Here is a 27,355-nt window from a genome sequence, read left to right on the forward strand (position 1 = left end):
ATGATGCAGAATGGTGTCTTTTCTCCTACCCCAGAAGACGTCAATACAGGATGTTTTAAGAACGGTGTTCCAAATTACGCTTCTTAAATTCACCGCAGACATGATTGATGATTTCAAAGGGAGGCATTATCGATCTTCTTCACAGACAAGTAATATTGATCGCAGGTCTAGAGTGAATATAACTTTTTTTTTTTTTTTAAATGTCCCCCAATGAGAAGAATTTCAGACCATCGATGTGACCTGTGCTTTTTTTCTATGTTGGGGGGCGCGGGAGGGGACTTTATCAATTCTTAAATAGCATTTTTTGGCCAGCTGTGCAGTGATCTGAATGTTGCTCTTGCTCAATTTTGATCTTGATGCATTGGCAGCCGTTCTCTCACAGTTCTCTCGACATGCTCATGTCTCATATTTATTATTTAATCAACGCAGTTATTTCTCACCAGCAGCCAGGTTGACAACATCACAGGCAGCTGCCTGTAACTGCACATCTGTTACTAGTCTTACTGATACAGTAGCTAAACATGTGACGCTGCATACATTAAACATAACAGCACTTTCAACCATTTTTGTGAGAATCTTTTTTGAAGGCCAACGTTAACGCAGTCATAGAAAGAACTGTGATGCACTCCCACCTGAAATAGCCATGTGAGGAAAGCCCTGAGGGAACTAAGGCCTTTAATGAATTCTGTGTCTGTCTCTGTGTGTGTGTGTGTGTGTGTGTGTGTGTGTGTGTGTGTGTGTGTGTGTGTGTGTGTGTGTGTGTGTGCGCGCGCGTGTGTGTGTGTGTGTGTGTGTGTGTGTGTGTGAAAGAGAGAGAGAGAGAGAGAGAGAGAGAGAGAGAGAGAGAGAGAGAGAGAGAGACAGACAGACAGAGAGAGACAGCGAGAGACAGAGAGAGAGACAGACAGACAGACAGAGAGAGACAGCGAGAGACAGAGAGAGAAGGAGAGAGTTCAAACATAAGTGATCCTCAAATATCCCTTAGGTTCTAGTTCAGTTGGAGTGTTTTGCTAAAAGCTCTGTTTTTGTTCCTCCTTCTTTCCTGCAGTGCTTTCAGAGTTAGATGATGACAGATTGTGAGTTTGATGGACTATGGGGAAACATCTGCTTTACTGGAGAGAATGAAAACAACACATAAAATAATCATCAATCAATCAACTACAAACTCAACTGTATTACTCTCATATTAACCTTGCGGACCTGAGTTATCTAATTACATTGTTTTGTTAACTTGTCAGGGTGAATTAGTTATGCCAATTCAGCATCCTCACTCTTAGGCATTCATCCTAAGGATAACATATTGCTCTCTAAGCCCAGAAGCCAAAGATGTTCACTAACTACACTGTTGTACAGCCTCCCAGGGATACTTCCTGGGAGTACTGGAAGAGACAATCTGTAAATGTATATAGCTGTATTTCTTAGTGTATAAATCATTTTTCTATGAAGCCAATTATCACTAAAAGCCCCCCAAAAGTGTTTTCTTTTGCCTGCTTGCGACTCTGTCAGTATGTAAAGCGCATTGAGTCGCATCTTGTGAGAAATGCGCTGTACAAATACAACTTGATTTGATTTGATTTGATTCCCTTGCTATTCTAATCATTTGTAATTTCAGAAATTAGCATGAGCCAGCAGACATCTTTATCATGGAAGTACACCAAAAGATGTTAAATCAGAGGGAATAACATAGAGGAGAGGTACATGTTCAAGTGTTCAGAAATGTTTGGGAACCACTGTAATAAGTTAGCGTAGACACACATATTACAAACAAACTTACAAAAAATTGGACAACCCACAGTATAATATGTAAACACAACAATGCCTGGCTCGATGACAAGAAAATTGCATTTTTCAGACTTTAGTCATTGCATATGCATGTGGTTGGTACTATTGAACACAACATCCTTTTTGAGAATGTTCCTCAGTGTATGTCTCACCACTCCCTCTTATCTTGACCTCATACATACAAGGAATAATTAAGTACAAATGAAGTACTTAATACTAAGTACAAAATAAAACACTGCACATTCTACCTCCATTGTGGAAAAGAGGATAAGAATTCTGTTTATTGGTGATTCTTCTATTGCCCGCTAGGGGGCAGTAGAGCTACAGACACGAAACAAATCGTCTGCGTAGCCGCTCTTACCAGGCGAAACAGTCGTCGATGAAAACAACATGTCCGCGCCCCTAACACATGTGGAAGTCAATAATCACACCATGAAGTAACCTTGCTATGGGCGTAGAGTCATGCAATATACTCACATCCAGCCATCGTCCGGTGACTAACGTGTCTATATTATAATGGCTTTCCGTGTGTGCAATGCGTTGTTCCGAAGCTCGCTTCGTTTGCAGAGACAGAGAGTTCTGTCTGCGCCACGGGGACATGCGTCACTGTCTCCCAGAACGGGTCAGTACCGAGCCAGATATCTGATCTATTTATCTATCTAATCATGCATGAACCAGAACATGTCATCATGTGTGTTGGTTAGCACGCGTTCATCTACAGTATTCTATTCGGAGTTAGGTACTGGTCATTTTTGTTGTCAGGTTAATAGCTACATTAAAATGGCCATTTATTATGTGTCATGTCTAAGTAGCCCTTGTCTTGTGCATCAGTTACTTGCCAATGCCAGGTGACAGGTGACAGGTCCAGGATGTGATGTTGATTGTGGAGGTCTTGTTTCCAGGATGTGATGTTGATTGTGGAGGTCTTGTTTTCAGGAGGTGCTGCCTGCCGCCCGGGTACTAACGGACAGGGTTTCTCCTTCACCCCTGTCTGCTTTATCACCTCGGACGCGTTTCTGACCAGACTGGTGAAAGGCAAGGCGACGGAGACAGATGAGACAGAGGAGACAGACGACAGCTCTCATCATCACTACCCAGCCACAGTTCCGCCTGACAGCGGTAATTAAATAAGAACAATATTCCATTTGTTCATTTGCTTTAATGAAATGACTCTGCGAAATGACAACAATTAATTAAAATTAAGTCCTGAGCAGGGCGAATGCAGGTGTAAACATTAGAACAGTTGTCTATCTAATTCCCTTTCCGGTGCCTGCACCTAAACATATAACCGTAGTGCAATATTCCCTATCTCCCCCCGAGCCTTTAACACGACTACAATAAAGGCTGAAACAACAACAAGCCTATAAGAAGAGAATAACTCAAGTGTCCGTACAAATCACAAATCAACAAGCAAAGTGCACAACACGACACAACGCCCATATAACCTAGTAATGTCAACCCATGGAAAAGTCCCTGTGCCAGGCCGGCACGCAGGTCGCCCTGGCGGACCGGCGTAGGCCTGACGGCGGCGGCAGCGACGTGACCGGGACTGGCGGGGAAGAGACCACTGTGGCCCCAGGGGCCGGCAGCGACATCTGGGGCACGGCCACCCTGGCGAGTCTCGAGTTGGTGTCACAGGCGAGGCAGAGGTGGGGTGTGTCCCACGCCGGGGAGAGCCCGCTGATGGCAGCGCCAGCGGCAGGGCGGACCCAGGCTCCGATACAGGTATTCCAGGGCCGCTTGTGGGGTCAGGCAGCCACGGCGCAACAATGGGCACCGGCCTGGCGATGCGGATCGCCAGATCATCATAGATCGATCGGGGCGGAAGCTGGTCATTGCGAACCGGGTAGAACTTGCGCAGGAATCTCCTGTTCCGAAGTGTGATCCTGCCCGAGCCGTCAATCTTGATCACGTATTGATCGTGCTGACGCACCTCCACGACGCAGCCCGTCCTGTCCCATTTGTTGGGGTGGGGTCCTGTCTGGTTCTGTACACGGACCAAATCCCCAACTACGAGCGGCGGAAGGCGTTTAGTGTGCTCCGCCCAGGTGCCCGCTGTGCGGATATGCCGTTTGCGGAGGGCCTCCTCCCTCGCTGTCAGTGTCTCACGCCAAGTTTCATGAGGCCTGTATTTTCCGGGGGCGATCGGGATGAAATCGCGTATCGGGCGGCCAAACACATACATCGCTGGGGAAATCTTGGTGTCCGGGTCAGGCGTGTTGCGGTACTGCAGTATCGCCCTCTGCACGGCATCAGTGTCGAGTTCACCCTTCGGGCCAGTGTTGTCAGTGATCAGCCGTTTCATCGTTTTCACCCCTATCTCTGCACGGCAGTTGCTGTGGGGGAAAGCCACTGATGAGAGGCGATGGTGGACCCCCCATCTGCGCAGGAAAGACCTGGTCTCGGCGGAGGTGAACTCAGGCCCCCCGTCTGATGAGAGCTCCTCAGGTGTCCCGTATGTCGCGAAGGCACGACGTAAGTGGCTTATCAGGTCGAGAGCGCCACCCGATGACCTTGAGACGATCGGCCAGTTCGAGTAACGGTCCACCGTCACGAGGTAGTGTACACCTCTGTGCATGAAAAAGTCTGAGCACACCGCCTGGAAGGGGTAAACGGCCGGGATGGGCGGGGTCGGTGGTGCCCCAGGTTGTGAAGGCGCCATCCGGTGGCAGTGCTCGCAGTTGTTCCGAGCGGCGCTGATGTCGGCTGACATGCCTGGCCAGAACACAGAGGACTCCGCGCGGGCGGTCATCATCGAGACGCCCTGGTGGGCAGCGTGTAGGGCACTCAGTACCTCAACGCGGAGTGAGGGCGGTATGACCACCCTGTCCTTGAACAAGACCACCCCGTCAGTGGATGTAATGTGGTCACGGTATTGGTGGAAGCCACGAATTGTCACAGGCATCCCGATCTCCGGGGACCACTCGAAGCGTGCCCCACTCTGCAGGAGTTTCCGGAACGGCTGCATACGTTCAGCCATACTGAAGGCGTAGGCCACTTGGTTGACCAGTCCAAACCATGACCTGATGTCAGTGATATTGCGTGGACGTGGGAAGTTGTGGATCGCCTCCAGATAGCGGCTGCATGGCCGTACGTTGTTCATGGTGATCGTGAAGCCTGCAAAGTCCACCGTGGATGCGCCGAAGACGAACTTCTCCGGGTTGAGGATGATTCCGTTCCGGCCGCATACATCCAGCCATTGTATTGCCTGGAAGTAACTCTCCTCGATCGTGTCAGCCCACAGCAGTGTGTCATCCACGCATTTGGTCTTGCTGCCGATGTCTGCGACCACTTCGTCGTACCTTCGTGAGTAACCGTCTCCCGACGCCATATACCCTTGCGGGACTGAGCGGTACCGGTAGCGCCCCCATGGAGTGATGAATTTCATCTTGTGGCGGTCATCGTCGTGCAGTGGGACGCTGTGATAACCGTTCCACGCGTCGAACACAGTCTTGCGTTTCCCGCTGGGTACACGTCTCGCCTGGTGGAAAGGGGACTGTGTGTGGTGGGTTTCGCGGAACGCATGCTTGTTGAGTACTTGGAAGTCGACTGTGCGGCGTGGTTTGCCGTTCTTCTTCGCACAGATCACCATGCGGTGACACCACGTCACCGGTGTACCGACGGGTACCTCCTCTAACACGCCAAGGCGAACGTCCTGGTCGAGGCCTGCCTTCACCACATCCTGCCAGTGTATGGCCACGGGGATGGGGGTGTGATGGGCAACTGGTGTCGCATTCTCATCAAGCATGAGACGGAGCGGCGGGCCTGACATCCTTGGTAGGGGCACGTATTGAATGTGCTCTGGGCGTACGTTTTGAGTAAGTGCTCGCGTAGAGCTTCCCTGTTAGCTTCGGTCGCCGGCATGGGGAGCGTGGTTGACCTGGCTGGCGGCTCTGCACGCCGTGGGCAGTCACATAGTTCTGAGGCCGCCAGATTCACCTCCCCAAGTGTTGGAAACCTGTCCGAGATCATGCCCAGATCCACGCAGGCTGAGCGGGAGAGGAATATGCGGTCTGAAGTGTCCGTCACGTACGCAATTTGGCGTGTCTCCAACCTCCGAGCGTCGTTGCTGTCACCGGCGAACCTGACCACCGCGGCACCAAGAATTCGAATTCCCTCGTTGTTCGCCGCCCTCATGGTCATGAATACGGGAATGAGGTCCTCCGTACTCAACCCCATTTGTTGGGCGACCTTGATACCGATCAGGCAGCTCTGGCAGCCCGTGTCGGCCATGGCAGGCAGGGTCACTGCGCGGGTGCGTTTCAGGAGGTCAAATCCCAGTGCTCTGTAATCCTCACGTTCGACGGTGAGGGAGAGGTTGATGTAAGGCTGCGGGTTGGATGTACGCTTCATCCACTTGTCACACATATCGTCTTATAGGTGGTGAGCGAGGGGAAGTGTGTGTAGTTTGTCACCCGCGCTGGCCACGGTGAGCATGCACAGCTCGACGAAGGCTGCCGCCTGCTCGTCGCCCACCACATCTGTCTTCTTAGGTGGGGGTTTGGCTGGCCAGCTACCCAAGGCAGACCTTCTCGAGGTGATTTTGGCGGCTACATTTCCGGCACGTCTTGCCATAGCCGGGGCACTCGTCACGTCTGGTGCGCCATATGGGCGTTTTTCCGTGGCCCATCCCGCCGCAGTAAACGCATGCTCCGTCAGGCTTGGCCTTCGGTGTCTCCAACCTGGCGTTTCCAGGACTCCTTGGCTTCGATATACTCTATCATGTCCTTTAATGGCATGTCTTGTTTCTTTTCGCCAAGCAGGTCGAGCTGTATTTCTTGGTCCGCGATGCCGCGGGCGATCACGTCACGTAGTATTTCCTCTGTGAAGTTATTGATTTGATCACACCCCGCCTTAGTGCAGTCCATCTCATATTTGCATGTGTCTGCCTGCCCCTTCAAGCGGGCGTGGAATGATCGGATGGGCTCCTCGTGTCCCTGTCGCATGTTAGATAGGGCCACCCGAGCCACCATGGTGTTTTCCGCACGGATGGCGAGCGCCTTCATGGCCGCGAGGACCTCTCTCTCATCGCTGTCTACCAGGCTTCTGCCTGCAGCGCGAGTGAGGTCTTTCCTCAGATCCTCCTCGCAGCACTCTAGGAGCTGTGTGACGATGTCAGGTCCGACCAGCTTAGTGCCCCTCTTGTATTCACTCCAGCGGGTTATGAAGTATGACCAAGTCTCTGCCGTCATACTTCATATGTGCTAGTGCTATAGAGGGGCGCCTGAGTTTCTCCATTTTACTGTTAATGCTCGGTGCTCTGGGGACTGCAGCGTGTGCTGTTGCGTGTATGTTCAGCATGGCCACTACCACTGCTGCCTCTTCATGTCTAGCTACATAGTCACAGCCCTCGATCGGGCAATCCACTACTACAGGTGCCATTAGTACAGCTACTTTATTTTTTTTTTTTAACGCAAACTTAATTTCAGCAAAGCAGGTTAGTGACAAGTTCTGTTAATTACCAGTTCTGTTCTTTGACGACATGTCCGTAGGCTATTCAGATTCCCGGGTGGCGCTATTTGCCGATGTCCGTATACAGATTCCGGGGTGGCGTTATTTGCCGATGTCCGTGTAACGGCCAAGCTCCACCTGCTGCGTTGCGTCAACTCGCCATCGGCGTTGCGTCAACTTCCCGTTGTCCAAGCTCCACCTACTGCGTTGCGTCAACGTCAACGTTCTACTAACAACCAATAGGCTATACAATTATAACCAACAACTACAATTGTAAATATACAATTGGTCTCATTGTGACGTCTGCGTCCACCGTCAAAAATCAAACTTTTTTGAATGTCTACTTTGGACGCAGCCATCGGATGCAACGCAACGCTGACGCAACGCAGCAGGTGGAGCACCTTTCATTGATTACAATGCATTTGATCCCAATTTCGGACGCAACGCACATTTGACGCAACGCTCGATGGCCATGGTGGAGCTTGGCCGTTAGTCGTTCGCGAATACATGCGTCTTCCTCTTTGCTGGATTTGTCTGCTTGACTGCATCACGTTGTTTAATTATAAATAAGAACAATATTCCATTTGTTCATTTGCTTTAATGAAATGACTCTGCGAAATGACAATAATTAAACAAGTCCTGAGCAGGGCGAATGCAGGTGTAAACATTAGAACAGTAGTCTATCTAATTCCCTTTCCGGTGCGTGCACCTAAACATATGACCGTAGTGCAATATTCCCTAGTAATCGAATCAAACAAATGCGTTTTGTATTTGTATAAAGTGCCATACAAATAAATGTCATTGATTGGTGGTGCCTATCGCAAGTTTTTGTCTTCTCTATCTAGAATAAATGCCACCTTTCTTATCAAAATGTTTTACTCATAAGTCAACCCTGACTTATCTGTCTTCAGCTGAGCAGACATCATTGCTGGTGAAGGATCCCGATCAACCTGAGAACTCTAAGGTCTTAAAGGTGGCCATCATTGGTGCCCCAAACGCAGGGAAGTCCACTTTGTCGAACCAACTCCTTGGCAGAAAGGTAGTTCACTTCACATTACTGGCCTGTGTTTTCAGTGTAAAACGTGTCTATATTGTGAAGAGTAGCCTATTTCAACCAATGACATTTCACACCTGATTTGTAATAGGTATTTGCTGTGTCCAAGAAAGTACACACCACACGGTCTCGTTCCCTCGGCGTGCTCACAGAAGATGACACACAGATTGTAAGTGTTAATCACAACTTGAACCAGCATTCTAGCTAAGCATTCATTTCACACTTTACCATGAATTGCATGGATATCTCCAATATATCTAAACGTTTGAGCTACAGCACCACTCAAATCCTCTCTCCTATAGCTCTGTTTCTTTCTCTGTCTTTCTTTCTAGATTCTACTGGATACTCCTGGGCTCACGACCCCATCGAAAGTCAAAAGGTGATTGATTTGTTATATGTTGCTGGTTTCAATTTAATTTAATTTAATTGTAATTGATTTATTGTAGTGCTGAAATAGTTCAATCAAATTGACAATTTTTCTTCTTCTTCAAAGGCACCAGCTGGAGAAGTCACTCCTGGAGGATCCCTGGAACACAGTGAAGGAAGCTGACCTAAGTAAGACATGGTGACTCTCTTACTGTAAGGTTACTACTGTTTGGTACACAAAAAGCTGGTTATTGTTATTAATTATTTAAAAATGTGTTTGTTTTAATCATCTTTTATGATTATTTAATTTTAATTTCAATGTAAGACTTTTTTGTCTGTAATGCCCTCAATGGAAACAAGTGTATCTCACGTGCATTCACAAATAGGAGTATGCCAATGTCCTTTTCTCCTTCTGCCTGCAGTAGTGGTAATGGTGGACGTGTCAGACAAGTGGGCTTGCGATAAGCTAGACTTCGAGGTGCTGAAATGCCTGGCCCAGCACCCAGGTATCCCAGCTGTCCTCGTTCTCAACAAGGTACTGCTCTTCTGTTTGAACCTCATTTCCTTCCTGACATGATCTCATTGTCAATAGCAATGTTGACAGTAGCCTACACACTGAAATCATGTTAAATGATAATGATAGAAATTCGGGCAGCTTGAGTGAAACTGCGTTAGTTGTCATGTTCAATGATTTCCGAAAACGTTCGAGAGAAAATCAGGGTCACCAATGTAGGAGTGATGGCAATAACACGACAATGTAGTCGTTTTGCCGGTAGAAAAATAATCATGTGCGCTTTATTTCACTCTCTTCATGCGTACTGACAACAACATTCACTCCCCTCTGTGCCACTTATATTACGTCATATCACCCGCTAAGCAGCATGGGTGATGTAGTAAACACAAACATACAACAGTGCTTTATACAAGGCTGGAACGCCATGAATAATGAATGCTCTACTCGCTAACTAGTGGTCACTACAAAGTATGATATTATGCCACATTTGGAGCCTTGAGGTAAATTCCAATATTTTCAGATGGCCCAAGTGGTGTTCTCAAAAAGCAAACCATGCAGAAAATATCGAGGACAATTATCCCCCCAAAAAGCAATTTGTTAATGATTGAATGACTGTCCTCTAGGTTGACCTGCTGAAGAGCAAGAACAGGCTGCTGGAGATCACGGCAGAGCTGTCAGCAGGAGTGGTGAACGGTCGTCAGATGAAGGTCAGGACCGTGATTAAGCCTCCCTGGGCGTACAAGGGTCCAGCCAGGCCCGCCGGGGCACCAGAACCTGGGGATGAGGAGGAGGCTGACACGGGACCTGGGGACAGTGAGATGGGTCCTGGGGACCAGTCACAGCTGAGCAAAGAGCAGCTCCGGGCCCTGAGGACCCACCAGGCCTGGCCTCACTTCAAGGACGTGTTCATGCTCTCTGCTGTGGACGGGGAGGACGTGGACACTCTGAAGGTAACTTGAGCTTGTGGCCACAGCCATAAATGCTCTGTATGCTACATGCTACAACCACCATCACCACTAGGATAGTGTGGATATGTTACGGTACATGTGGGAAAACTAGGGTTAGGGTTAGGTGCTAGGGTGCTACAGTTAGGGTTAGTGTTAGTGTTAGGATTAGGGTTAGGGTTAGACATGCCAGCATGTACCAAGTCGACGTAGCACCTAACCCTAACCCTAGTTTTCCCACATGTACTGTAACAGATACACTCATAACGATCTAAGTTGTATCAAAGCCATGAATTTATTGAATTCAGGTCATGTCAGATGAACAAACTCTTAATATGATATGTGTGGGTTTCTGTGTTTAACAGCAGTACCTAGTAGTGGTATGATATGTGGGTTATGTGTTTAACAGGCGTACCTAGTAGTGGTATGATATGTGGGTTATGTGTTTAACAGCTGTACCTAGTAGTCATGTGATATGTGGGTTATGTGTTTAACAGCTGTACCTAGTAGTCATATGATATGTGGGTTATGTGTTTAACAGCCGTACCTAGTAGTCATATGATATGTGGGTTATGTGTTTAACAGCCGTACCTAGTAGTGGTATGATATGTGGGTTATGTGTTTAACAGCAGTACCTAGTCGTCGGGGCGAAGCCGGGTCCATGGCAGTACCACAGTGAGGTCCTGACTGACCAGTCACCCGAGGAGATCTGTACTAACATTGTTAGAGAGAAGCTTCTGGAATATCTGCCTAAAGAAGTGCCCTACACCATTTCACAGGTGACTCATGTGAACACGCAGATTGCACTGACACGCCTAAGACATTTATACACATGCTGACCATTGTAACGGCCAAAAGTTGTCTCTCATTCCAGCTTGAGCTGTACTGTAAATTCAGTGGGCACTTACAAATTAATATATTGGCTTCCTGGTCAGTACCACTACTGAAATATGAAATATAAATATTGCTTTGTTGTAGAATACTCACATTGTGCTGTGAATTGTATATTAACAGTTATAAAAATCTTATTTTGCAGTCCATTGACTTTTGGCGGGACAGAGACAATGGGGAGCTGGATATAGCAGTGAAACTTTATGTGAAAAAAGAAAGTCACATGGTAAGTGTCCTGCATTACTCATTACGATTTTCAATGTTACCAATGATGTTAAAAAAAGAGTATTGGACGTAGCCAGTAACTAACATGTAAGGTGCCGTCAGTGGAGGGACATAAATACAAGGAGAAGTGGCGGGAACTCTTTGTCAGACAGAGAGAGCAGGCTTCCATTCTTAGGTAGGTGTGGCCTTCACACAGCCCTGCCAACGTGTCGATGGTTCATCAGCTTATTCTGACCCCTCCCCCTCTGCGTCTCCTGGTGATACAGCATCTCGCTTCTACAAGACCTCTCTGTCCTGTCACACCCATCTCTTGCTGGTGTTAGATGTAAAAGGGTTCATGCACAGGCTTCTGATGAGTAGGTGTTTGTTGATTAGCTGTTTCCTCTGATTGCAGTTTCCATTTTGTGCCCGTAAATAACTTGTAAATATTTGAGCAGGCTCAATTTTTAAACCATGCATTTTTTTTTATGTCAAGCACCCTATGGACATGAGCCTCCATCTAGAGTGGTGCACTGTTCATTGGCGAACGATAAAGTATCCGTGGAAAAGTGACTCAAACCTGACCCCTAACCCCAGACTGTCAGCCTAGTGAATTACGATTACAATGTTGGAGATATTTGGATGTTAGGACTGTTACAACGTTAACTCTGTTCTGCTAGATTTTTTTGAACTTCAACAACATGTGAAACTCCCCACTCATAATCGAGGTCACACTCTGGACCTTATCATCACCAAAGGCCTAGATATTTCAAATGTTGTTGTAACAATTTCAACTTAAAACTCACAAAAGCCATTGATGATATTGCACCCATTAGATCCAAATGCATCTCTGGTAAGCAGAAAGCTCCCTGGAGAACTGCCCCATCCGTAAAGACCCAGAAAAGAGAATGTCGTAAAGCAGAGCGCAGATGGAGAAAAACAAACTTTCAAGTGCACTATGATATCTATAAAGAGAATCTTCAAAACTATAACTTAGAAATAAGAAGCGTAAGACAATCATTTTTCTCTAAGATCATAAACAATAATATCAATAACGCCTGCGTCCTTCCTTTTCAAAAGACAGACTAACAAATCCCCCAACACCCATTGCTCAGGAATTTCACTCGACTAGTAAATGCAATGAGCTTGCATCCTTTTTTAACAATAAATTAGAAACCATAAGACAAGGCATTAGCTCTTCTATGTCATGCATGAAAAACATGTCTCCATTAACACCCCCAAATAGGGCTGACATAACAACCATGTCACAATTTAACACCATCGACTACAAGACCCGAGATAAAATCATGTCACGTCTTAAACCATCCTCCTGTGCCCTTGATGTCCTGCCAACAAGCCTTTTTTTTGCTGCCTGGCAGGCGAACTAATACAGATAATCAACACTTCCCTTTCATCAGGAATCTTCCCCGAAACCGTGAAAACTGCAGTTATCAAGCCTTTGCAGTTATTATTATTATGATTTTTTTTTTCGTTTTATCTTTTTACTTCTTATACCTGCAGCAGTTTTATGATCTATAATCCAAGCACTATGAATTCGCTGCAAATGTGTCATTTTACACTGCGACCTCACACGCCGTGTCACACAAGATAGCGGCTAAACACAGACGCAGTACCTGCCATCTCACACACCATATCGGGAAGAGCAGCGCTTGAATACATTTGCAGTAACAACACTTTTATCTATATCGTTTTATTCATTGTCTTATTATGTTGTTAATTATTATTTTATTTATTTTATTTTATTTCTAGCCTTTATTTAACCAGGGTCGGTCCCATTGAGACACAATGATCTCTTTTTCAAGGGAAGCCTGGCCAAGACAGCAGCTCAAGTTTCAACAGCACAATTACACAATAAAACAACACCAGATCAACAACAAAAAATAGACTAAATACAATTTGATCAGAGCAATAGGATAAAAGTTAAAACAATGGGACTTTCATATAAAATATAAAATATAAAACAGGAGCAAGAACGATATGAATAAATAGAATAAAATAATGGGACTTTCATACAAAACAGGGGCAAGAACGATACGAGGCTGATTCCAAGTTACTCACAAGGTTTTTAAATGTTCCAAGAGAAATTAGTTCTCTCATGTTTAGAGTGCTCTGTAACGAATCCCAGGAAGCGGGCGCAAAGTGCATGAAAGAGTGCTTGCCGAATTCAGTGCGAACTTTGGGGACATGTATCCACTTATTTTCTATATGTATCTATTCTTTCAAAAAAGTGCCTTGCCTTGTCTGTACAGTGATACTTTTGGTGATTTGACTTTTTGGTCAATTGACGTGCATATAACCTCATATAACCTTTCTTTTTTTTTCCTCACAGAAAATGGTGATTGGCCTGGCTGGCCAAATGGTTGGCCGGATCGCTCGAGAGGCTGGAGAGGACCTGAGCAGTGTGTTCATGAGGGAGGTGAAGCTGAGGGTCTCCGTCAAGGTGAAGAACTGATGAGGATGAAGAGAAGAGAGATGATGATGGTGGAGATGAGGACAGACACTGTTTAATGGAGATCTCAGACTTCTCAAAGTTTCCATTGCTCTGATAAGGCCAGGCCTGCAGCTGAACTGAACTGCACCTTAGAGAGCTCATGAGTCAGCTAGTAAGACACTAGCAGAGACATTTCGACACACAGCAACATCTCTCCACTGGTTCCTACTCTCACTTTCTGTAAAGGTTCTGTATATTCCAAAGTAATGGATGACTTACCTTTACAGCTTCTGTAACATATTTTTGTTATTTAAATAGATATTTTTTAATATGTGTGTGAGTGTATTTATGTGTTGGTGTGGTGGTGGGGGGGTTGGGGTGAACCATCGTACAAAGGTTGCTGGTTTATCTTGGGTTCACAGACCCTTCGTTGGCAGCAGACCTCGGCTAACCTGGACCTGGCTGATTAAACAGTTAATACAGTCATGAGCTGCCCTAGGTCACTGTCGTGTTATCCGACCCGTCTCTCTCTCCACACTTTCTCTAGCCTTGTCTAGACTTTGTCAGAATATCTGTCCTGTCAAGCCTCCTTGTCTTTCTATTTCCTCTTCTACTTTCTTTCTCCATTTTCTCTCTCTCTCAAAGCCAAACGTCTGCGCCTGAGGACTGAATTGTCTCTTTAATGGAACCCCAAATGGAGCACTAACCTGCTGGTAAAATGGGTCAGATAAATGGTGATTAGATTCGTTTCTCCTCCCTGTAAGTTTGCTCAGCGGTCACTCTATCCAGGGCATGCTGATGAATAACAAGTCTGCGCCCTGTGGCTCAGAGCGAGGTTAGAGAGAGCCGGATCGTCTCAGAGACGCTGTGTCACCCTGTGGCTCAGAGCGAGGTTAGAGAGAGCCGGATCGTCTCAGAGACGCTGTGTCACCCTGTGGCTCAGAGCGAGGTTAGAGAGAGCCGGATCGTCTCAGAGACGCTGTGTCACCCTGTGGCTCAGAGCGAGGTTAGAGAGAGCCGGATCGTCTCAGAGACGCTGTGTCACCCTTCACCCTGTGGCTCAGAGCGGGGTTAGAGAGAGCCGGATCGTCTCAGAGACGCTGTGTCACCCTTCACCCTGTGGCTCAGAGCGAGGTTAGAGAGAGCCGGATCGTCTCAGAGACGCTGTGTCACCCTTCACCCTGTGGCTCAGAGCGAGGTTAGAGAGAGCCGGATCGTCTCAGAGACGCTGTGTCACCCTTCACTTCAACGTGCTGCTCTCCCTTGATTAGACAGGCAGTTGCACTACAAAGATTTTTTTAGTTTTTTTCGACAAACCAACTGATTTTTTAAAAAGCTGTACTGTTTGAAAATGTCTCATGTAAATATCATTAACTGTTAAGAGATGAGAGTACAGATATATAGATAATGAACTATATGAACTGCTTTATTTCATACATAGAAGTCAATCTTACACAATGTTACAATTAGCAAGGAATATTAGATTAGATTAGATTCAACTTTATTGTCAAATTGCAAAGTACCAGACAACGAAATGCAGTTTAGCATCTAAACAGAAGTGCAAATAGTGATATAAGAACATGACAATGATAGTGATAGGTACAGTATGGCAAGTACAGTAGTTTAGAGGTATATACACTTATGAGCTATGTACAGTTAAGGTAGTATGTAATGTACAGATGTATCAAAAAGGTATGTGCAACGTGCAATATATAGGCTATGTGCAACTGTAGTATTGTAAACAGCAGTAGTGCAAAGCACCCGTTAGCAATTAGCAGTTTTGTTAGTTTCGTCTGCGTGATTCCAGGTGACTTTGAGAGAGGGCAATAGAACCCTTACCATTGCTAAAACTCAGTAATGGTAACGGTTTGACTGCCCCTCCCCTTCTGCCCCTCCCGGGGACACAGCATCTCGCTTCTACAAGACCTCTCTGTCCTGTCACACCCATCTCTTGCTGGTGTTAGATGTAAAAGGGTTCATGCACTGTTCATTGGCGAACGATAAAGTATCCGTGGAAAAGTGACTCAAACCTGACCCCTAAACCCAGACTGTCAGTGAATTACGATTACAATGGTATATAAATATTACAGAGGTATAGACACTTATGAGCTATGTACAGTTAAGGTAGCTTATGTACAGTATGTAATGTACAGATGTATCAAAAAGGTATGTGCAACGTGCAATATATAGGCTATGTGCAACTGTAGTATTGTAAACAGCAGTAGTGCAAAGCACCCGTTAGCAATTAGCAGTTTTGTTCGTCGGCGTGATTCCAGGTGACTTTGAGAGAGGGCAATAGAACCCTTACCATTACTAAAACTCAGTAATGGTAACGGTTTGACTGCCCCCCTCTAGCTTCCCACCACCAGAGGGCGTGGTCCCTTTGTGCGTGCGTCTGATAGTGGCTGGAGGGGGGATGAGACCCTAGATAGTACATCATCTATACTGTAGTGTCTCTATAACGAACTTACAGTATATGATGATATCCTGTCCAGGGTACAAGACCACGTAAGACGTTGTAACATTACTGTTTTGCATAAATAATTCTGTGGGGAAAAAGACAAGACAAGAAAATATATGTTGCATAATATGATCAAGTAACAAATGCATAAATACACTGAACAGATCTCGGTTAATGTTAATGTTTGCAAGAAGTGAAGTTCATGTTGACCATCGTCCATACATTGAAATAAGCCCTACTATAAGTTGTACCAAGTGCAGTTACTATTTAGTATTATCTGGCATACATATTTAGTATTACCTAGCAATGATGTCATTGCTTGTGGTTAAAAGAAAACACTTTCAAGAGCCTCCGACACCTTGAGGGCTCACTCTGAAACCCTGACATCAACGACCCCCCTCTCACCTAATTAGAGCCTCAGATGACGCTCAGCTGACAGCAGCAGAGGTTCGGTGCTCACCTCTAGGTCTGCCTTGTCTTCGGTCCTCTTGAAGAAAGTGTTAATTAACAGCTTGATGCTGCTTCTCTTAACACTGCTGTTTTATGGCCACCGTGTCTCCATGCTGTTCACAGGCTCCTAACAACTCTCTGAGGTACCGCCTCGGCTCAGCACTTTATTAAGGCCTCCAGCTCATTTGCATATGGTGATGACGTCACGTTTGGACTCCTTATCGTGCTCTCGCCCCGTTTGCCTCCAACCAATAAGGTACCCCACCCCCCACTCCCCCACCCCCACCCCACCCCGACACCCCCCACCAGACTAACTGAACAGTTACACAAGGCCAGGTGTTTACTGTACATGTACATACTTACATACAGTACATACCATGTAAGTTTTGGGGCAAGAGACATTGGGACACCGATATTGTCTTATTTTGGCATATTTGTATCTACTGCTTCTGCCTGATTGTCATATTTAGCCATTACTCCAATCATCGTTAGAATATGACTTCAAAAGGGATCTTTAGTTAATTTCTGGGTTTCTGAAGTTCCAGAGTCATTTGAAGAGTTTGGAGTAAAGAAGAACTCTCAACTGAAAACATAATTTTAGTCTAGAACATGTCAATGGCTTTACAGACTATTTTTTAGGAAGATATTTACTTCAGGTGTAGAATGAATTGTGATTCAAGCTTTAACCACAAAGTAAAACGTAACAATTCAGTAAAAAAAAAAAAACATACATAGCTCATCTCAACTGAACATGCTGCGGTGACTATGAGGTGATTGTCAGTGTCTGTAAATTATATATTAATGTAAATAAATAAATACAATGGCTTTATGGATGATGCATGTCGTGAGTTTAGAATGATAAAGTTCTATCTCTGTTTAGGGTAGTTCAGAGATATTGAGCATCAACGTTTTTAAAAATTAATTACTATTAATAAAACAATTTTAAAATAGCACCACACAGGCATTAATAAACACCTAATGGATCAGATTATTGACCAGAAATGGAGATAGAACCTTATAATTCTAACGTCACGATGTGTGAAATTTTGGGTGACATGGTTTGGGGTGAGAACAGGGTGAGGTAGTGGTAAGGCTCCCCAGTTTGGGTGGGGGACCTGGGGTGGCGTGGGTGCAGGGGTAGAGCTGACTGATAAAGGAGGAGGCAGGCCTATCTGCAGCCCCACAAGGCTGCTGGTGTCCCTCCAACTCTTTATCAGCTCTGGAAATAAATGGAGACTTCTGTGAATTTCAGATCACATTCAAAGAAAAATGATTTTGGCTAGCCAGTCGCCAAACATTAACATGCTAATGTGTGTCTCCAAATTAAACATTTCTATTGAGTACAAGTGAGTTTGTTAAGTTATAAATAATGCCAAACATGTTGAATCTGTTTCTGGTTTCAATATGATTCATATTGATTAATCAGAAAACAAATGAGTTGTTTTAGAAAAGAAGGTAGGATATAACGTTTACTAAAAGGAAGCTCTCTGACCGTCCAGCTGATCCATCCTGGTGTCAGTTAATTGTCTTTTTCTACAGCTGACATTACATTACATTTACATGTTTGGCATTTAGCAGACGCCTTATTCCAAAGCGACTTACAATCAATACATTTGACTAAGCAAGTGAATCATCAATCCACCAGTCGTAGCAGGAAGAGTAATCCAGCTCAGGCCCGGGGCCATTGATAGAAGGAAAAACCTTCTTCTTTATATATATATTTTTTTTTTTATATAGACACTGGAGAAACAGAGAAACAGTACAAGGGGGGCAATAGAAGTTTTTAGGGGACACAGTAGAGGGGAAAAGCGGGTGTCTTCAGGAGACGCAGTGCTGGGGGGCAGTAGATGTCTCAGGAGGAGACATTAGTCTCAAGTCCATGTTCTTTGTAGGCCCTGATCTGGAATTATAGGCTATGATAAGACATTTGTAAGCTCACTTGCACATCTTGAAATGTCTTAAACATAGAATGCTTGTTTGATTGTTGAATGCATTTAATAATGATGACATTTGATATAAGCACGTCACTAATCATTGTTACTCGAATGCACACCAAATAAGTCTTTTTAAGAATTGAGTTTTTGTCTGCTTTTATTATTTATTAGAAGAAATGGAAAACCAAGAGGTGTTGTCACGAGTTTAGAATGATAAGGTTCTATCTCCGTTTAGGGTAGTTTAGAGATATTGAGCGTCAACGTTTTTACATTCCATTATGTTTTGTGAGATGGAACCTTTGTATTTTATGAATTACTATCTAAAAAATGTCAACATTTAAAAAAAACAACACCACACAGGCATTAATAAACACCTAATGGATCAGATTATGTAAAAAAAACTCAATTTTGACAAAAATGGAGATAGAACCTTATAATTCTAACGTCACGATGTCGGCACTCTGGGTTTGACATGACCAAGCCAGCGGTATTTCAGAGAGCCAGAGAGAGAGAGAGAGAGAGCCTGCCCAGTCTCAGACTAGAGACACTTGTGGCTGCTACTAGGAGGTGTCAGTCTCCACACATGTCCATTGACACGTCTCTCTGCCTCTCTCTCTGTCTGGCCTCATAAAGGAGCTGGGGCCGGGGTCCGCTTCCTGTAGGAATGGCAGGACTAACTGCCCAGGCCAGGGGGGATTACAGCCTGGGAGCTGGAGGGGGGGAAGCAGGGGAACCCCAACCCCCCATGCCCTACTCCCAGACACCCCTCTTCTCACCCGACATGTCCTCCAACTGTGAAACAAGGGTATAAACATCAAAGTGGCCCTCTGACTGATGTCCTTTCTGTTCACACACACCTCTTCCATACACACACCTCTTCCATACACACACCTCTTCCATATGGGAGGACCAGGCAGTTGGGATCGGCCCTATCAGACCTCAGGTGCAGGTCAGTGACTGCAGTGGGCTTGGATGGTGGGAGGCTGGAGGAGTAAACCAGAGGATTACAGCACAGGAGCTCCAAGGGCATGTTTCTACCTGAAGAGAGGCCGCTGTGTGACTACCCATACACCCTCAACTCTCAACCCAGGAGCTATGCTTATTGTCCACCAGGTAGGTTGACGTTTCATGGATAGTCCAGATAACATGAATGTGATTTATGTTGGATGAACGGGCTGCATCACTCTGCGTGGTGTTCATAGGATACTAAGACTAGAAAAGGCCTTTGCCACTGAAGTAAATTACTTTCCTATGTTCCTATTGAAATGAATGCAGGGGAGTAATCTCCACTAGGGACACCCACTTTTCAAAACCTAGATTCTGTCCCCCCCACTGATGGTAATGTTACTGTTGGTGTCCAGCATGTTTACAGTTAGTTTGTAAAGACTTTTAACTGACCGTCCGTAAATTAACTGTTTTCAGAGCTTTCTGAAATCTGTATTTACGAATGTGTTATTATTAAGCTTCGTCTTTTGATGTGCTTGCTGCTTATAGCACAACTGTTTATGCTTGTCAACAGAGTGATGTGTGTAGTTCTTCATAGATCTAGCCTCTTAATTCTGCCCTCAAAGTGCACCAAATTTATGCATTTTACTTTCAAATGTAAAAAATAAATCTTCCGTGTCCCCCCACTTCCCAAACCAAAGTGCCCTTGCACTGAAGTAAATTACTTTCCTATTTTCCTATTGGAATGAAACGTGAAATTAATGTATAAACACAGTGGCTCTGAGTCTGACTATGCAAAGAACAACTGGGTAGATTTAGATATTTTTGCGGATATCCCCTACATAGATTGGAAAGATGCGGTTCTCCGGGGCCAGGCTGGGGACAGCAGAGAGAGAGATGCGGTTCTCCGGGGCCAGGCTGGGGACAGCAGAGAGAACCAGCTGGCAGCGCTGGAGGTCCGGGTGTCGCTCCAGGGTCGGGAGCTTTGGGAACAGTTCGGAGACTTGGGAACAGAGATGCTCATCACTAAGACCGGGAGGTAAGAATAACCGGGTTATCTGTAAATAATCATTTAAAATCTATACTTGCCTGAGTTGTAAATAGGCTACATAGAATGTGCACTATTGTCCAGTGGCGGACTCAGGCTGTTTGAAGGGCAGGGGCGAAAAAAAAAAAAAGGCACCTACTGCACAACATGGGACCCCATCAGTGCACATGGTCAAGTTTAGACCATTGTAAGGGCAGCCAATAGGGCACATCCTCTAATTTTCGCCACTCAAAAGGGCATTTTTGCCACTCAAAAGGGCACTTAAGAGAGACTTTTTTCAACCATGGGGGCACCAGGAGGGGCGGTCGCCCCCCCTGCCCCCCCCCTGAGTCCGCCAGTGCTATTGTCAAGGATTCCCTATAACTAATTCTATATAAGTAATTATGTATGCGTAGTCCCTAGGCCTTCATCATTTTTAACTGACATTTTCTTTATACATAAAAAATATGGGCTGCGCACGCCTTCGGTTCTCCAGCATAAATGGAGATTCATTCCTACATTCAAACTTGTTGCCTTGTCATGTTTTAGGCGGATGTTTCCAAGCTGCAAAGTCACGGTGACGGGGTTGAATCCTCGTGCAAAGTACGTGCTGATGATGGACATGGTCCCTTTCGATGAGAACAAGTACAAGGTACCTCACCCTGCCCCTCCCTCACCCTGCCCCTCACCCTGCCTCACCCTGCCCCTCCCTCACCCTGCCCCTCCCTCACCCTGCCCCTCCCTCACCCTGCCCCTCCCTCACCCTGCCTCACCCTGCCCCTCCCTCACCCTGCCCCTCCCTCACCCTGCCTCACCCTGCCCCTCCCTCACCCTGCCCCTCCCTCACCCTGCCTCACCCTGCCCCTCCCTCACCCTGCCCCTCCCTCACCCTGCCTCACCCTGCCCCTCCCTCACCCTGCCCCTCCCTCACCCTGCCCCTCCCTCACCCTGCCCCTCCCTCACCCTGCCTCACCCTGCCCCTCCCTCACCCTGCCCCTCCCTCACCCTGCCTCACCCTGCCCCTCCCTCACCCTGCCCCTCCCTCACCCTGCCCCTCCCTCAGGACCACTCCCTCTGACCAGTACCACTTCTTCACGTCTAGTTCTAATCTATAACTGAAATACACACACACACACACACATACACACAAACATCAATCAATCAATCAATCAAATCATGTCTAGTTCTAATCTATAACTGAAATACATACGTGTGTGTGTTTGTGTGCGTGTGTGTGTGTGTGTGTGTGCATGTGAGTGTGAGTGTGTGTGTGTGTGTGTGTGTGTGTGTGTGTGTGTGTGTGCGTGTAGCAGGCCCATGTCTGATACACACTGTATAATCCCTATCCTCACTATAATACACACTGTATAATCCCTGTATAATCCCTGTGCTCTGCAGTGGACCAAGGATCACTGGGAGGTGAGCGGGGTGACAGAGCCACACCTCCCCAACCGCCTCTTCCTGCACCCAGACTCCCCGGCCCTGGGGGACAGATGGATGCAGTACCCCATCTCCTTCCACAAGCTGAAGCTGACCAACAACACCCTCAACTCTAATGGCCTGGTAAGGCATCCGGGGGACCCTGGTGTCATCATATTTTTTTTTTTTTTAAAGAGCTGACACCCTTATCCACACAATGATAACAAACCCTGGATGTTACAATATGCAGGGTTCCCACGCTGGTCTTAAAAAGCAATCCAATTTATAAGGCCTAAAAAGGTCCCAAATTTCAGTTATTCTGTCAAAAAATTAGATGCTAGGTCTTAAAAATGAGATCCTGCAAGGAAATCAATCCGACCACATCTATTTACGCGGAAATTAATAAAGTTGGAACCCAAAAAAATGACGATTCGCTTCCTTTTTTGTCTGTATGGCAGTGAAATCCCTAATTTCATCACCTCGAGGATGACAAAAAGCTATCATACGGTGTCGCGATAGGTCTAAAATTCCATTCAAAGAGGTCTAAAAAAGGTCTAGAAAGGTCTTAAATTTGACTTGTTGAAACTTGTAGGAACCCTGAATATAGAATCTGAATTGAGGATTTATGTTATGCAATAAGCACAGTGGCTATAAGTATAAGTGTGTTCCTTGTGTCTGCAGGTGATTCTCCACTCGATGCACAAGTACCACCCCCGCCTGCATATCGTCCAGTCCCCTGACCCCTGCAACCCTCTCTCAGGAGGCTACCTGCGTTTCACCTTCCCCGAGGCAGCCTTCATAGCTGTCACCGCCTACCAGAACACAGAGGTAATCCCGCCTTTATGATTCTCACAGAACAACTGAACACTGGCCAATTGAGTTTTTACATTGGTTGAGTGAAGGTCAAACTTATTGTAATATGTGTGGTGAAGTACCCAAAAAGTAATCGTTATGAGCTTGTAGGGATACTGTGATCTGCCTTGATGATAGTGTTGATTTAGAGTGCCCCCTAGTGGTTGAACGTCATATTCTGCTGGGATAAGAACATTCGAGATGTGTACCCTAGTTTATAGTAAATGAGCTTTCTGATTCATCCAACAGATTACCAAACTCAAGATAGACAACAACCCTTTTGCGAAAGGCTTTCGTGACAACGGGCTGAACAGAAAGAGGTGAGACCCTCAGGTTTAGAAGGAGTTACACCCAAACATCACCTCTGACTTGATCGTACAGCCACACTCACACTGAAATGATAACTGTAGGACAACCACATGGTGTGTACACATGCAGTTCAGTAGGTGGTCAATAAGTCAAGTCACTCCAGTTCCTTGTTTAACCTTGTTAACTCAGTTTGGGACATGATGATTGTACAGCATGTACAATAAAGTGGCCTGGGGTGGTCCAGTGGTCTAGCACCGCGGTCTACAGTGCACACATATGCCCACATGGGTTTGAATCCAGCCCATACCCTGCTGACATGTCCTCTCTCCCTTCTTCTCCTTGCTTTCCTGTCTGTCTTCACTGTATCTGTCCAATACATATGAAAAAAAATGAGTGGGACTGCTCCCAAGAATGTACAATAAATTGATTCACTGATCAGTAAAGTATGAGGATATGGTATTTTGCACATATACATCATAATCATGTTGCTTAGAAACTGTGTATAACAGCTATTTGTTTCTTCTTAGGTTAAGAGAAAAGGAAGGTCAGAGCTCTGACAAACAGCTAGAAGAAAATCAGATGGAACCCAAACCTTCGAATGGTAAGGTTTAACAACAGGATGAGTCACGTAGCAGATAGCTGAATGGGAAATTGTTGATGTTGAATGTCATGTTTACAGGAGTTATTTGTATATTTATACAATGGAGGCCAAGTGAGTCTAGCCTCCCACACTGTTGATCACAGTTTTAGGTCAGATAGAGACATCTTCTGTGGCTCAGTTGGTAGAGCATGGCACTAACAACGCTTAGGTTGTGGGTTCGATTCCCGCTGGGACCATATATACTGAAATGTATGCACTCACTGCAATGTAAGTTGCTTTGGATAAAAGCGTCAGCTAAATGGCACATTATTATTATTATAAACAGGAAACTGCTCCAGTACATAGCCAGCAGGTGTCAGTATTGGCCTCTGAGACAATCTAACATTTATTCATCATGGGGACCAGGGCCAGAAATTTGTGGAACACCAACACTTGCATTTGTGGTCTTTTAAAGCCCCTTTCACACATAGTTCCCTGTCATTTCCCTGTAATCCCAAGCTGCCGACCAGGCGTTTACGCTGTTCACACATGAGCTAAAGGCCAGTAGATTCCCTGGTTGCGTGATCTACTAGAACTGGAGCGGGACCGCCGCGCACCACATATATATCTGCCATATCATACCTCCGTTTTATATTAAGATCCTGCTCTCCAAAGATATCAGAGGTTATTACTTAATACAGTACGTATGTTAAACAGTTGTAGTTGGTCAATGTAGCAGGCATGTGTATCTCCTCATGTATCCTCGTCCTCTCTGTTCCTATGTTTTTAGTTTTTAGGTGCTATTGGCCAGCTGCAATTAGTCCAAAATGCAGCAGCGAGAGTTTGAACCAAAACAAGCAGAAGAGCTCATATAACTCCTATTTTAGAGACTCGACACTGGCTTCCTGTTAAGTTCAGAATAGATTTCAAGATCCTTCTGCTTGTTTATAAAGCTCTCACTGGCACAGCACCAGAATATCTGAAAGACCTTTTGCTAGCATATCAGCCCAATAGAGCTCTCAGGTCTTCTGACGCTGGTTTTCTCTGTGTACCACATGTACAAAAGAAGAGATTTGGTGAGGCTGCATTCTCATTTTATGCACCCAACTTGTGGAATGCACTGCCAGTTTACATTAGGGATGCAACCTCAGCAAATACTAAAACCCCATCTTTTTAATATTGCCTTTAAATGACTAAATAATTAAATTAAGATTTTGATTAGATTAAAGCACTTTGAGCTGCCACGTTTGCAGGAAAAGTGCTATACGAGCTAATACAACTTGCTATACAAGTTATTATTATGATTATGTTTTGTTCTCACATTTACCAGGAAGCAGACCAGTGGACTCAGGCGATGTAGCTGATGTCACCGTCTCCAGCTCAGTGGACTCCCAGGGAGCAGGGCACCGGCCTGAAGACACGTCTAGAACCGCTGCTCCAAACCCCTTCATCTACGCCTTCATGAACCGGAGGGCCGCCGCCCTGCCTTGCGGCCAGGAGGGGTGGGCACACGCACCACGGACTCATCACACCTCCCACAACACACTCCCAACCAGGGGTTACAAAAGGTAGTTTGACCAATCCAGTCTTGGCTGATGGTTTATGTGTTTTGTCTCAAGTAGGATGTATGAATGACACTATGGCCAGCTACCTATGTTCTGATATTTATTCTATTATTGTTGATTTTGTATCCTGCTGCAAGCCTAAGAATTGTACTCTGGTGTACCCGTACGTTGGATGTAATGAAAGCAATTCTGGTTCTGATTCTGATCTACTCTCTTTCTGTCTCAGCCCTGGGGACGCTGAGGCCAGGAACGCTGGATTGCCAAACATCACCGCCCCCCTCTTCCCCCAGGCCCCCCTGAGTCAGACTCACATGGAGTCTGTTAGCTTTAGGAGACCCCCATCCAGGGGTAGCAGACCAGTGGGACCACCTCACCCCAGAGGCCCTGGTGCTCCAGATCTCTCACACGGCCACACGCCCGACCACCAGACCCAGCAGGCTGAGTTTGACTACCCTCACCCTCTGCCCCCTCAGCTCAGCAGAGTGCCCCTCCCTGAGAGTGCCCTGCGCTCCCTGGAGATGAGCCCGCACTCGGACCCAGGCAGCCCTCGGCCCCTCACCGAGATCCTCAACAGGATCCCCAGCCGGGCGGCTCCAGGGAGCCCAGGGAAACTGCTCCAGGCCCAGTATGAGAGGCCAGGCCTGGGGGGGGACAGAGAGCTCCAGCCACAGGCTTACCCTCCACTACTGGAGCATGGGGGGGAATACCTGCCTCTTCACAGCATGATGCTCTACCAGAGCAGCTACATGGGCTCTGTGGGGCCTCCGAGGGACGGCCATGGTGACCCCAGAGTCTCCTCCTCCTCCTGGCTGGAATACCCCTAGAACACACCTCTGCTGTTTTGATGACCAGGGCGGGAAGTGAAGGACTCATGTTCAATGAAATCTAGAAGTAGAATTGAAACAAATGTATATATTTTGTCCTCCCAATCAAACGGTCAAGAAACTCCTGTAACTCCTTGCAAAGAAAGTTATGAAATGTAAATATTATTCAATGGCCGGGGAAGGACGTTGTTTGGTAAAATGGAGACTCTTGGGGACTTTTGACTGCAATCATCAATCAATAAAAGGAACTTTAAATTAAACCTAACATGCATGTGTTACTCAGTACTGTATGTCACTGTTGTCTGGTCATCATATTTTCACACTTTGTAAAACCAAAACTCAAAAGGTGTCAAAACCTTTATTACAGGGTAGTATTAAAGGTGTCAGAACCTTTATTACAGGGTAGTATTAAAGGTGTCAGAACCTTTATTACAGGGCAGTATTAAAGGGTAGCACAGAACACTTTGCCATAGAAGGTATGAGGGTCACATGAGCACATGCTGAAATATCCACGATGGACCGGTTTTCCAGTAAAGTATTTAACAGTCTTAGAAATCCAAAAACAACAAATTCACACACATTATTTGAGTCTGGATAGATACACTTCTATAATGGGTAATAAAGGTACATAAAGGTGTTATAGATGCTCTATAGATAGCATACAATGCTTCAACTACATTCTAGTCTCAATGTTGATTTTCTTAACTGAAAGCTGCCTCTACCCAGAAAGTACTCTTAAAACGAAAGAACTTTGGCACATGAGGGACCAAAGAATAAATGAAATTCTTTGAAAGATCTATGCTTCATAATCGGTAGGTTTTCTGTAAAACTAAAACCCAATCTGACCAGAAAAAGATATGCAGTATTTTTTTTAAATGGAACATTTCAACATTTCCTTTGAAAAAATGGTTCCCTTGTAATACAAAAATGTTTGCAAGCAATTTTAGTGGTGTTGGTGGTGAAACACAAAATATGAAACAATTTCAGTGTCGTTAATTTGTCAATCTTGGCTGCTAAATCTGCAAATATATATATACACACCCACACACACACAGAACACTATACTAACACTGGGTAGGGCCTCCCTTTGCTCTCAAAACAGCCTCAATTCTTTGTGGTACTGATTTAGAATGTTGTAAACATTCCTTTGAGATTCCAAACCATGATGACATGATTGCATCACAATTGCTGCAGATCTTTCAGCTGCACTTTCAAGCTGTGAATCTCCCCTTCCTCCACATCCCAAAGGTGTTCTATTGGATTCCATTATTGATTGGGCTTATTGATTAAATGGGCCCAAAGTGTGCCAAGAAAACCTTCCCCCCACCATC

General features: G+C 45.7%; 2 protein-coding genes across 3 annotated transcripts; both read left to right on the forward strand.

Annotated features, from left to right (window-relative positions):
* The first annotated feature begins 2,238 nt into the window (after positions 1-2,238).
* eral1 (Era-like 12S mitochondrial rRNA chaperone 1) lies at positions 2,239-13,881 on the forward strand. 2 transcript variants are annotated; one of them, XM_080549602.1, is made up of 11 exons: positions 2,239-2,404; positions 2,719-2,901; positions 8,145-8,272; positions 8,379-8,456; positions 8,620-8,666; positions 8,781-8,842; positions 9,076-9,188; positions 9,791-10,117; positions 10,741-10,890; positions 11,148-11,228; positions 13,557-13,881. In XM_080549602.1, exons 1-11 carry the CDS (start codon positions 2,299-2,301, stop codon positions 13,677-13,679), a joined length of 1,398 nt encoding a protein of 465 aa, XP_080405728.1. In that variant the 5' UTR covers positions 2,239-2,298; the 3' UTR covers positions 13,680-13,881. The 2 variants fall into 2 exon arrangements, with proteins under 2 accessions (XP_080405728.1, XP_080405729.1); XM_080549603.1 differs by having other exon boundaries at positions 10,744-10,890.
* A 5,650-nt stretch (positions 13,882-19,531) lies between these two features.
* Positions 19,532-26,024, forward strand: tbx16l (T-box transcription factor 16, like; the record flags this gene model as incomplete). The annotated part of the gene is made up of 9 exons (XM_080549452.1): positions 19,532-19,616; positions 20,295-20,487; positions 21,025-21,127; positions 21,874-22,038; positions 22,576-22,722; positions 22,996-23,066; positions 23,583-23,656; positions 24,966-25,137; positions 25,427-26,024. 9 exons carry the CDS (start codon positions 19,532-19,534, stop codon positions 26,022-26,024), a joined length of 1,608 nt encoding a protein of 535 aa, XP_080405578.1.
* Positions 26,025-27,355: the final 1,331 nt, after the last annotated feature.

This window comes from Nansenia antarctica (genome assembly GCF_963989245.1).
Source record: "Nansenia antarctica genome assembly, chromosome: 20".
In the NCBI taxonomy this organism is placed as follows: Eukaryota; Metazoa; Chordata; class Actinopteri; order Argentiniformes; family Microstomatidae; genus Nansenia; species Nansenia antarctica.

Bases quoted from the DNA above. Each gene is read 5' to 3' on its own strand.
- eral1 (XM_080549602.1), top strand. From the start codon at position 2,299: ATGGCTTTCCGTGTGTGCAATGCGTTGTTCCGAAGCTCGCTTCGTTTG. The intron at 8,457-8,619 runs GTAAGTGTTAAT...CTTTCTTTCTAG, and splicing joins CAGAAGATGACACACAGATT to ATTCTACTGGATACTCCTGG. The intron at 8,667-8,780 runs GTGATTGATTTG...TCTTCTTCAAAG, and splicing joins ACCCCATCGAAAGTCAAAAG to GCACCAGCTGGAGAAGTCAC.